This window comes from Balaenoptera ricei, chromosome 16 (genome assembly GCF_028023285.1).
Source record: "Balaenoptera ricei isolate mBalRic1 chromosome 16, mBalRic1.hap2, whole genome shotgun sequence".
Lineage (NCBI taxonomy): Eukaryota > Metazoa > Chordata > Mammalia > Artiodactyla > Balaenopteridae > Balaenoptera > Balaenoptera ricei.
In genome coordinates this window covers 120841006-120853624 of record NC_082654.1, presented here as the reverse complement: position 1 = coordinate 120853624, position 12619 = coordinate 120841006, and the positions used below count along the sequence as shown (strand labels likewise).

Here is a 12619-nt window from a genome sequence, read left to right as displayed (position 1 = left end):
CTGCCAATGCAGGGGACATGGGTTCGAGCCCTGGTCTGGGAAGATCCCACATGCCGCGGAGCAGCTGGGCCCGTGCGCCACGGCTACTGAGCCTGCGCGTCTGGAGCCTGTGCTCCGCAACGAGAGGCAGCGACAGTGAGAGGCCTGCGCACCGTGATGAAGAGTGGCCCCCGCTTGCCGCAACTAGAGAGAGCCCTCGCACAGAGATGAAGACCCAACACAGCCAAAAATAAAAAATATTAAAAAAAAATTAAAAAAAAAAAAAGAAGTCAGAAGAAGTCCTATTCCAGTTCCAATCGACACGGTGAATCAGACCGTTTTTGAATGTGCCTTTCCCCTCTGCAATGCTATTTGTACTCAGCTTAAAATCAGAAAACTTTCCTGTTTAGACTTTAATTCTAAAACTAGCTAAAGTCTCGACGCAGGTCTACATTACATGGCTAACACAAGCAGCTCTGGACCGTCAAAGGGAAGTGCACAGAATGGAACACAACTTTTAAGTTCTCTTCGTTCAGTCTGAGGAACTGGTATCTTTTCCCTGCCACTGATATCCCCTCAGATCTCCTTAATTCAATCAGACAAACATTTACCAAGTAACTCCTGTGGACCTGCCACTTTTATAATCAGGAAATCACCTTTGGATAAAGATGTAGCTTTGTATAAAGGTATTTTAAAAACCTAGGCAGGTCCTCCCCAGACACAGAAGACAATTTAAAGCCCTTGGTGAAACAAATTTAAAAGTACCAGAACTGGGCTTCCCTGGTGGCGCAGTGGTTGAGAATCTGCCTGCTAATGCAGGGGACACGGGTTCGAGCCCTGGTCTGGGAGGATCCCACATGCCACGGAGCAGCTGGGCCCGTGAGCCACAACTACTGAGCCTGCGCGTCTGGAGCCTGTGCCCCGCGACAGGAGGGGCCGCGATAGTGAGGGGCCCGCGCACCGCGATGAAGAGCGGTCCCCGCACCGCGGTGAAGAGTGGCCCCCGCTTGCCTCAACTAGAGAAAGCCCTCGCATGAACCGAAGACCCAACACAGCCAAAAATAAAATAAATAAAGAAAGAAAGAAAGAAAGAAAAAAAAAATAAATAAATAAAAGTACCAGAACTGCTTAGGAATTCAGGAAAAGACAGGTCTGGATTTAAATTATCTTTGACAAGCAAAGGGAAGGCCAACTGGTTTCCCCTGGGCCAGGCCTGCTTACTTACTGTGAGCTCATGGTCAAATGAGCTAATGATCAGGAAAGGCACTAACGGGTCTCTAAAGGACACGTCTGGCAATCTAAGGTCTGTGAGAAACCCCTAGAAAAAAGGACAGCAGTTTCTGCATGCCATCAACAGCAGTTCATTTAGTTTTATTTTTTATTTTATACTGGAGTATAGTTGATTGACAAAGTTGTGTTAGTCTCAGGTGGATAGCAAAGTGATTCAGTTATACATGAATCTATCCTTTTTCAGATTCTTTTCCCATTTAGGTTATTACAGAGTATTGAGTAGAGTTCCCTGTGCTATACAGTAGGTTTTTGTTGATTATCTATTTTATATATGTATAACACGTATATGTTAATCCCAACAGTTCATTTAGTTTGAATTTCCTTTCTGAAGTACTCATCTCTTCCCCCATTTTATGTATTTTTGACTGCAGTGTTTTGGGAGGAGCACAATGCTTTATTTTATACACAATTCAAGTCTCCACAAGAAAATCCTTCTAACCCTTGTTGAAAATATTAAAGTGTCTTACCTGCTCAGACTGTGTCAGCTTCATAGCTTCAGAAAGATATGCTGGTTAAAAAAAAAAAAAGAGACACATTAATATATGTGTCATCATTTTGTTATTAAAAGGTCAAACAAAGAGTTTTAATACTCCTCATATGACAAAGAGAACTGGTCTTAGAAACAATTCTGCTACATAGTTATCCTATTCCCGAAAAGGATTTAAAAAAAAAGGATTCTTAACTTCTCCATAAAAGATATCAGTGGTAATCAAATGTACATATTCCATACTTCACCTTGGAGGGGCTGGTTCTTTTAAATCAATGTTGATTTCACAGTTAAGGAAGTAAAGATGGCATAATCAGAAAAATAGAATTAGGTAGGATTAAAATTAAACAAGAACCTATCAAAATCCTATTACTCAAATTATGCTCACAAAAACATCAAGATATTGACTATCAATGACTTTTTACCCACATGAATACCTAGACTATCATTTTGGTCTCCTATAGAACTACTTTTATTGAATTGTTTCTGAGCTATACTATCAGCCTACTGTGAATCTGGTAGTTAAAAGCCCAAAGAAGTCATTGACATATTTATAATAAGTAGCTGCAGGCAGTATTAGGACATTTATGAAAATGACAAAGGGTCAATAACTCAATTAACTTCTCTCTCTAATCTTACGATCAGTTTCCTAGATGACTTAATTTGTTTGAATTTAAATAGTCACTGTAAAATCCGTAAATTTCCTAAGCTGACTGCTAGAACACTTAAGGCCATGTTCCCCTTCAAGAACTCGATGCATTTTGTGAACTATAATCCCAGTCCTCCCCCATTTTATCTTTCTATGGATTTTATATTTTGTTGTATTCCTCTGTAAGACCTTTTATATCTTGCTGGAACAAGATGGGGTATAAATAACAAGTATTATTAATAACAGGTCGTGTCCAATTAATCCCCATTTTTTATCTCTTGCTCACTATAAACTTTTTGGCATCTCTCATACATTAACTTCCTTCTTGCCTTTTCTCCAATACTACAGGCACTGCTTTCTCTCTAATCTTAATCCAAATATTTTAACGATTTTCTGAGTTCATCACTTGGAACTGTTGTCTGCCAGGTTCTATCACAGTCTTTAAGACAGACTAACTGGACGCTCCCTCCACGTCAGAAAGCAGAGCTGGTTATACGGCCTGTGCTCCAGCCATACCTACATTTTTCCCTCAACTTTTTGTCTTATTAAGTCTGTATAACTGCATACAGACGACTTCTTTTCCTTTTGTTCATGTGTAAGTCTGTTGAGACATTCTATCTCTTACTGTGTGGATTTCCCTAGACATCCCTCCCATTATTCTGTGTACATTTGCCTCCCTGTCTGAAATACAGTTTGCTTTAAATCCAGTTTCTTAACACATAGAACAGTTTCACAAAACCAAGCTTAACCCAAATGCAATGCCTCCCTTTGCAGAACCTTGAAACTAACACGACAGAAGAAGATTCCCAAGGACACTGAGTTCCCAAAGCTCAGAGAATTCAAAAAGAGTCACAATGTCATTTAAAGTATTTCCCAAATTTCATCTTAAAATCTGGGTCTTAAAAGTTATTTTAAAAGAAAAAAAAAATTTTAATCTGACTGCATGGTAATGAGTTTACCCCAGAGCCACAACAGGAACAAATGCCCACCAAGACAGAAATTAGGCAGAGAATACTTATCTCAGAAATATTTAGTAATGTGGTTAAACTGCTTTCTTCAATTATGATACAAGGCTAATATTTGAAGTAAATACTAAGTAAATGATGAGGAAAAGGAATTAAGAAAATCTGAAGAATCTATCACTTCTTAAAATGATAACATTTACTATCAAATACATATAAACAATGTACTCTGAGGTCTGCTCATCTTCTGAAAAGTTCATTTTGAGTTCTAAGCATTGTTAATGCCCATGATTAACTTCCCATTTAAGCTTTTGCTCTTTTTGCTGTCTGTGAAAGAAACGAAATCCACTTAGAAACTGGACTGCATTAAGACTGATAAGGGAGGACTTCCCTGGTGGCGCAGTGGTTAAGAATCCGCCTGCCAATGCAGGGGACACGGGTTCGAGTCCTGGTCCAGGAGGATCCCACATGCCATGGAGCAACTAAGCCCGTGCGCCACAGCTACTGAGCCCGAGCGCCACAACTAATGAAGCCCACGTGCCTAGGGCCCATGCTCCCCATCAAGAGAAGCCACCGCAATGAGAAGCCCACACACTGCAACAAAGAGTAGCCCCCATTCGCTGCAACTAGAGAAAGCCCGTGTGCAGCAACAAAGACCCAACGCAGCCAAAAATAAAATAAATAAATTTATTTTAAAAAAAGACTGATAAGGGAGAGTTACAGAAAACCAGTTACAGCTGCTAATCAAGGGTTTAAAGCAATAGATTCTTCTAACAGTGCTGAATTCTTGGTAGTTTATGGCTTCTTAACTTTTTTTCAATATAGAGTGGTAAAAATGTGTACACCTCCTCCTCCCCACCTCCTGCCAGATTTAGACAGCTTTTTCCTTCTGGGTTGGGTATCTCAGTTTATCAAGTAACCTCTTTATTTCTACACATTTACAAAACACTATCAGAACACTACAAAGTGTAGAGGATATGGGTCCTTAGCTGTGTAGTCTCGGGTAAACTGTCTCGGAATCTCCTCTGATCTTTGACAGAGGCCCCTTCTTTTGCCCTTAAATTCTCTCATTTCAGGCTTTCATCCCACCAGTCTTTCTCAGATGATGACCTTTCCCTGTTTTGTCTCTAAAATGATTTCCAAATACTAAGTTCCTTCCTCTCAGGATACATTTACATCCATACCTCCCAAAACACCTCTGTTCGAGCCCTAGATGTAAGTCAATCTAGAAAACACTGAGCTCATTCTAACCACATTAATTTTCAAACTAGCATTACATTCACAACTCTACTCTGAAACACAACACAAGGCTATTTTTAACCAAGTCTAAACTCCAAATCAAATCCACTGGGTAGGATTAACTAATCACACTTAAAGTTGTATCTCCATAATCAGAGCTAATGGGATCCAACAGAATGCCTTTATCTTTTCTATTCCTGAGAAAGTCACAGAATTTAGATACAGAGAAAGGGAGAGAGGCGTTTAAAGCCCAACATTAATTTTAAGTCTTCAAATGAAGACAGGGATGCAGGCTAGGAATGAAAGAAACTTCTCTCTCTTTTATGTATTCAGAATATCCTACCAATCAAGAGACACTGCTTTGGGAAAGCAAATGTTCTCCTTACTTGCTGCAAGTAATAAATCCTTCTTTCTCTGGGGTGGGGGGGAAAAAAAAGAATATCCTACCAATCAACACACAATCTAATGCTGATCACTCTGTTATTTACGTGTAGCCATGACCACTCTGGATTATTTAACTAAATGTATCATTTCACTACAGCATTCATGGTTTTTTTAAAAACAGTGTAGTACACTGTCTTTTTTTTTTATAGTGACTACAAATTTAACAATTTGATTCATAACAAAATATGGCTTATGAAAGATTTAAAGAGCACTAGCTGCCAAGTTTAAAGTTGTCTAAGGCTCCCATAAAATTCACCATAAAACTCCACAAAGATTTATGGGATACATACAATGCGTTCAGCCCTACAGCTGAAGGGGTACACTTCAGTAGCAAAACTAACTCTTCAAAAATAAGACTTGAAATAGTCTCTGAAAATTACTGACTTGTAGGCAAAAATCACTGACATAGAAGGACTTATTGAAACCAGTATCCACTGTGTTGTATTTCAGCAGTGAGGCAACACAGGAGGGGCAGACTCTGCCAGGAAAAAGCAGGACTTGGATCATGATACTGGCCTAGAGGGGAGGAAAGCGCCTTCCTCCAGCGGAAAGAGTACGGGGCTCGCTCTAAGACAGGCAGCCACTCCACCGTAGGATGAAGCACCCCTGCCCCGAAGCTTTTAGGCTACTCAGCTAACAGAAACCAGTCTGTACAAACAGACCCTGAAGATCTATTTCTGAGTTCAACATATGCTAGCTTGTATGACTGGGATAAAATTAGGTGTTTGATAAGAATCCAGTAATTCTAAACTTCATACCTAAAAGAAGGTCATCAGCAGCATGATACTATAGGCATGAATGTATAGATGAAACATTCAGAAGACAAGCCAAAGAAAGACCACAGGAAAGAGTTTCAATGGATTTTGTATTATCAGCATCTTAGAAAACAGAAACTCAGTGAAAATTAATTGGCTGGAATTAAATTAGTTATTACTTTCAAAACCCAAAAAGGCTAAATATTTGAAATCCAGACTCTTTCTCTATAACAACTAAGATGAATTGACAGACACTTCTTGGAATTACTTCTGTCTTTGGGGATCTTCAGGCTCAGAAAGCTGTGTCCAGGAATCATTTACGAATATGGCATATGCAATCTTCTTGATTTAGAAAGACTGGGTTAGGAGGAGCTGGAAAATCTAACACAGTAACTTGAAAAATAATCCAAGCTGTGTTCCAGTGGGTCAGTAGTGTCAACCTGGTATATGCAGGGCAACAACACATCATTACTCTTGTGACTTTCATTCTAAATAATGTGTTGAGAGATACTGGAAAAAAGAAACTGCCCTGCAGTTTTAGACTCAGTACTTCTTAAAAAGAATACTCACCTGCAGCCTTCTTGTGACAAGAAATAGCCTCTTCGTATTTCCCTGCAGCTAATAAACGATCTGCTCGTCTGCTCTGTTGATGAGCCTAGAAGACAAACATTCCTGAGTTCCTCTTACTTTAAAAAAAAAAAAAAAACTTTTAAGAAGATATAATGCTGTTTATTGCCACACATCAAACCATTACGGCTGCATCTAAAACTGGGGAAACCTAATGGGTAGTATCTGAAAGGACTGGCAACTTCTCTCAACTCTACTAATAAACAATTGAGGTTAACACCAGGCACCAACTCCTTCAGGGACCATTCTTCAGAGATAAACCAAGGGTTATCATCAAATTGTTACTCAAAATGTATATTTCCTTGGTTTTTAACTCATTCTTCCTTTTCAACATTAAAGTTGCTATTTATGTTTTTAAGATAAAAAATTTGTACATTATACAGTTGAGGAATTAATGATACCAATATTTAATGTTATGGTGGAGATCTTTTCAGGTACAACTCACCAAAACAACAAACTCAAAGTACTGAAAGCAAATGGATTAAATAAGTAGTCACTGGTCTCCTTACATTTGTGTTACATTTAAGAACTATTACAATTTTGTGAATGTGTTTCATCTCTTACATAAGGAGGTCCATAGACTCATAGTGGTCACATATCTTACATAAGGTTATACAGTTAGCAGGCAAGGAGAAAGCAATGGTCAGCTGAAGTCTTCTAACTAGTGTAATGTTTTCCTCACTAACAAACTCACAGATAATTTAGCAAAGCTGCCTAAAGTGGAAAAGCACTATACACCTATGTTCACAGCAGCATTATTCAGAATAATCAAAAGGTGGAAGCAACCTAAGCATCCATCAATAGATGAATGAACAAAATGTGGTACATACACACAATGCAACCTAAGCATCCATCAATAGATGAATGAACAAAATGTGGTACATACACACAATGTAAAATTACTCAGCCTGAAGAGGGAGGAAACTGACACATGCTACAGCATGAACTTTGACAACTTTAAGCTAATAATGAAATATATAATGAGCCACTTGCGAAAAGACAAATACTGTATGATCCCACTTAATGAGGTATCTAAAGTAGTCAAACTCACAGAAACTGAAAGTAGAAATGATGGTTACCAGAGACTAGGGGGAGAGAAAAGTGGGGAGTTGCTGTTCAATGGGTGTAGAGTTTCAGTTTTACAAGATGAAAAAGTTCTGGAGATCTGCTGCACAACAATGTGAATATGTGAACACTACTGAACTGTACACTTAAAAATTATAGACGGCAAATTTGGGAGTTCCCTGCTGGTCTAGTGGTTAGGATTCAGTGCTTTCACTGCCACGGCCCAGGTTCAATCCCTGGTCGGGGAACTGAACTTCCCGCAAGCCACATGATGCGACCAAAATTTTTTAAAAATTAAAAATTAAAAAAATTATAGACAGAAAATTTTATGTGTACTTTACCTGTTTTTTTTTAAAAAGCAAAAATCAAATCTGTGTGTCAGGTGTGAAATGATTTGTGTTGAATGCTTTTCAAAAGATGTGCCACTGATGCCTCATAAAAATACTTCAGAAAATCACTTTTGTAACTGAGATTAGAAATATTTGCAAGTTTACAAATCATGCTCAGTGTAAAACAGAGGTGAAGACAAAAGTAGGGAACAGTACACTTCTAGCAATGCATGCTGTTTACATTTTCCCCATTTCTATTTTTGTAAGGAAGAGGCAAGCAACACTCTTAAAAGCAAGATTATTCCTTTCAATTGTTTCAGAGGCTTTTTATTCTTCATATAGTAATTAAACAAACTTTTTCTCTAAGTCTCAATTTATTCCTAAATATAATAATGGATAACCAGAAATGACTAAGGGCTTAAAATATAATTTTAACCATGGAGTCCTGGATTTGAACAAAAAACATGTTCTTAACACAGGAGTATTATATAGTATCCAGAAATGATACAGATCTTTTGGGGAGAGAATGTATGTAACGAAGAAAGGTAAGTTATGATCAACATGATTCCTCTAAGGAATGTATTCTGAGCATATAGCTAAAGCAAGTGACAATCAACAAGGTTCTAGGCACAGGAAAAAAAAAAAAATGAAAGAATCTGCATATGCCTTTACCTTTCTAAGCTTTGAATGAAGCCCTATTTAAGAGACAACCTTCTCTGAAATCCCAAAGTACTTCCTAACTAGGATGGCACAGCGCAGACATAGCCCTACTAAGAACCTGGGGCACTGGGCTCAAGTCCTTGTAATCCCACTAAACCAGCCAAGTTATCTCATCTTTCAGGGCCTGTTCCCTCACCTGTAAAATGATGGAGTTAGTTAGATCTGTGCTTCTCAAGTTTTAATGGAATCCAAATCACCTGGGAAATCTGGTTAAAATGCACACTGATTCAGAAGGGCTTGAGATTCGACCCAGGTGAAGCTGAAGCTACTGTTTCCTGGACACACTTTGAGAAGCCGGGGTGAGATGCTCTCTGAGGTTAGCTTATTCTAACAGTCTCTATTCTCTCTGTCCAATGACATTAATCATTTTCTACCTTGTACTATATTTACGAAGCTCCCTAGTTAAGCTTCAAGTTCCACAATAGTAGAATAAATTTCTTTCTTTTTCATATTCTTTTCCATTACGGTTTATTACAGGATATTGAAGATAGTTCCCTGTGCTATACAATAGGTCCTTGTTGGTTATCTATTTTATGTATACTAGTGTGTGTCTGCTAATCCCAAACTTCCCCAGCCCCTTTCCCCTTTGGTAATCATAAATTTGTTTTCTATGTCCGTGAGTCTGTTTCTGTTTTGTTAATAGGTTCATTTGTATCATATTTTAGATTCCACGTATAAGTGATATCATATGGTATTTGTCTCCCTCTGACTTACTTCCCTTAAGTATGATAATCTTTAGGTACATCCACGTTGCTGCAAATGGCATTATTTCACTTTTTTATGGCTGAATAATATTCCATGTGTATATATAATACCACATCTTTATCCATTTATCTGTCAATGGACATGTAGGTTGTTTCCACGTTTTGGCTATTGTGAATAGTGCTGCTATGAACATAGGGGTGCATGTATCTTTTTGAATTGGAGTTTTGTCCAGACATATGCCCAGGAGTGGGATTGTTGGATCATATGTTAACTCTATTTTTAGTTCAAGGAACCTCCATACTGTTTTCCATAGTAGCTGCACCAACTTACATTCCTACCAACAGTGCAGAAGGATTCCCTTTTCTCTACATCCTCTCCAGCATTTGCTATTTGTATACTTTTTAATGATGGCCATTCTGACTGGTGTTAGGTGGTACCTCATTATGGTTTTGATTTGCATTTTTCTAATAATTAGCGATGTTGAGCATCTTTTCATGTGCCTATTAGCCGTCTGTATGTCTTCTTTGGAGAAATGTCTATTTGGGTCTTCTGCCCATTTTTTGATTGGGTTGTTTAGTTTTTTGTAACTGAGTTGCATCAGCTGTTTAATTATTTTGGAAATTAAGCCCTTCTCAGTCGCATAGTTTGTAAGTATTTTCTCTCATTCTGTAGTCTGTCTTTTCGTCTTGTTTATGACTTCCTTTGCTATGCAAAAGCTTCTGTGTGATTACGTCCCATTTGTTTATTTTTGCTTTTATTTCTATTGCCTTGGGAGACTGCCCTAGGAAAACATTGCCACTTCAGCAAATGTTTCGCCTATGTTCTCTTCTAGGAGTTTTATGGTGTCACGTCTTATGTTTAAGTCTTAAAGCCATTTTGAGTTTATTTTTGTCTATGGTGTGAGAATAAACTTTTTCTTGAACACCAAAGAAACAAAAAGTTCTCAAGTGGTAGGAACAGGACCTCACGGCTCTTCCAACTCCCCAAAAACTTCCCCATGTAAAATCCAATCTCTGATCACTCTGCCAACTCAGGAGTTACATCTCGTTTTAAAACACACACCTACTTTAGGTTATCTGGCACCACAGCAATCAAATTCCCTATTAAAAAATACAGGTCCTACACCAAGTACTTGTTAGACACCCAGCACATGCCAACTGCCTAGGTTCAAATCTCAGCTTGAAGCACTTATTAGACACCTGAACTTGGCTTTCTTAACATCCTGCCCAAGTTTTCTCATCTTTAAAATGAGAATGTTGTGAAAATTAAATGAGTTAAAAGACAGTAAAAGCACCAGAGGTATCTACCACCATAAAGCTTACAATGTGATTGGGGAGATTAGACTAAACTGTATTCTTTTCCAACTAAAGATACTGTACGAAACTTATTTTTGAAGTAATTCTTATTTTTAAAACAATCTTTAAAGATCTCTAATATTAAAATTGATCTCTCTTTAAATACTGTTCTTGGCAAAATCACAGCATTAAAAGTATTAAATCCATATGCTTCTTTGGTGATTCAAAATAAAACAGGAACAAGAAGCAACTGAAATGGGAACGTTGGTTAGGGATTCTAAAAGTTTGGGCACTGATATTTTATAATTCTGATAACATGTTTCTCTTCTGCCAATTACTTCAAGATGCACTAAAATTTTACGGGGAAGGTTTTATCTCAATACTTCGTTCAAAAATGATAAAAGACAACAAATGCTGGAGGGGTGTGGAGAAAAGGGAACCCTCTTGCACTGTTGGTGGGAATGTAAATTGATACAGCCACTATGGAGAACAGTACAGACGTTCCTTAAAAAACTAAAAAAGAGAATTACCGTATGACCCAGCAATCCCACCACTGGGCACATAACCAGAGAAAACAGTAATTCAAAAAGACACATGCACCCCAATGTTCACTGCAGCACTATTTACAATACCTAGGTCATGGAAGCTACCTAAATACCCATCGACAGACGAATGGATAAAGAAGATGTGGGATAAAGAAGATGTGGTACATACATACAATGGAACATTAGCCATAAAAAGGAACGAAACTGGGTCATTTGTAGAGACGTGGATTGACCTAGAGACTGTCATACAGAATGAAGTAAGTCAGAAAGAGAAAAACAAATATTGTATATTAACGCATATATGTGGAATCTAGAAAAATGGTACAGATGAACTGGTTTGCAAGGCAGAAACAGAGACACAGACGTAGAGAACAAACATATGGATGCCAAGGGGGCAAAGTGGGGGTGGGGGATGAATTGGGAGAGTGGGAGTGACATATATACACTAATATGTATAAAATACATAACTAATAAGAACCTGCTGTATAGCACAGTGATCTCCACTTCGCTGTACAGTAGAAACTAACACAACACTGTGAAACAACTATACCTCAACAACAACAACAAAAAGATAAAAGACAATATAGGTCTTTTTGAGTGATATCACTAACAATTCAAATAATGTTTAAGCCAAGAATGTATCTATTTTGGGTACTAACCCAAACAAATAAAGTAAATTTTATTTATTTTCTTCTTAAAGTTTATCAGGAAACTTAGGACAGAAAAGGTAACTTAACAATCTTCATGAATTTCAACTCCAGGAGCACCTAAATATATAAGACAAATATTCAGAGACCTAAAGGAAGAAACATACAGCAATGTAATTACAGGAGACTTTAATACCCCACTTACATCAATAGACAGATCATCCAGACCAAAAAAACAGTAAGGAAACACAGGCCATAAATGACATATTAGACAAGATGGAACAAATATATAAAGAACATTCCATCCAAAAGCAACAAAATACACATTCTTCAAGTGCTCATGGAACATTCTCCAGGATAGATCATATGTCAGACCACAAAACAAGTCTTAATAACGTGGCCCGGGTTCAATCCCTGGTTGGGGAACTAACCAACTGCAAAAACAAAACACACACACACACACACACAAAAACACACAGAAACCAAAAATGAAAAGATGTTTCAACTGGTAACAGAGAAATACAAAGGATAATAAGAGACTACTATGAACAATTATATGCCAACAAATTGGGCAACCTAGAAGAAATGAATAAATTCCTAGAAACACAAAACTGTCTAAGACCAAATTATGAAAAAACAGAAAATCTGAACAAACCAATCACAGACATATCTCGGAGATATTGCAAGCTCAGTTCCAGGCCACTGCAATAAAGTGAATACTGGAATAAAATGAGTCACAGAAATTTTTTGGTTTCCCAATACATCTAAAAGTTATGTTGGGACTTCCCTGGTAGTCCAGTGGTTAAGACCCTGAGCTCCCAACGCAGGGGGCCCATGTTCGATCCCTGGTCAGGGAACTAGATCCCACATGCTGCAACTAA

At 38.0% G+C, this 12619-nt stretch overlaps 1 protein-coding gene across 3 annotated transcripts in view; it reads right to left on the bottom strand.

Moving 5' to 3' along the window:
* NRBF2 (nuclear receptor binding factor 2) overlaps positions 1 to 12619 on the bottom strand; it is an 89913-nt gene that overhangs the window by 60251 nt on the left and 17043 nt on the right. For 2 of the 3 annotated variants that reach the window (XR_009497932.1, XM_059899611.1), the window contains exons 2-3: positions 6376 to 6460; positions 1737 to 1777 (exon numbers count right to left, since the gene is read on the bottom strand). Coding sequence is in view for 2 of the 3 variants with exons in the window: in XM_059899611.1 (XP_059755594.1) it covers positions 1737 to 1777; positions 6376 to 6460 (126 nt within the window). In the remaining variant the exon portion in view is untranslated. The remainder of the gene's footprint in view (positions 1 to 1736; positions 1778 to 6375; positions 6461 to 12619) is intronic. The other variant, XM_059899612.1, reaches the window with a different exon arrangement.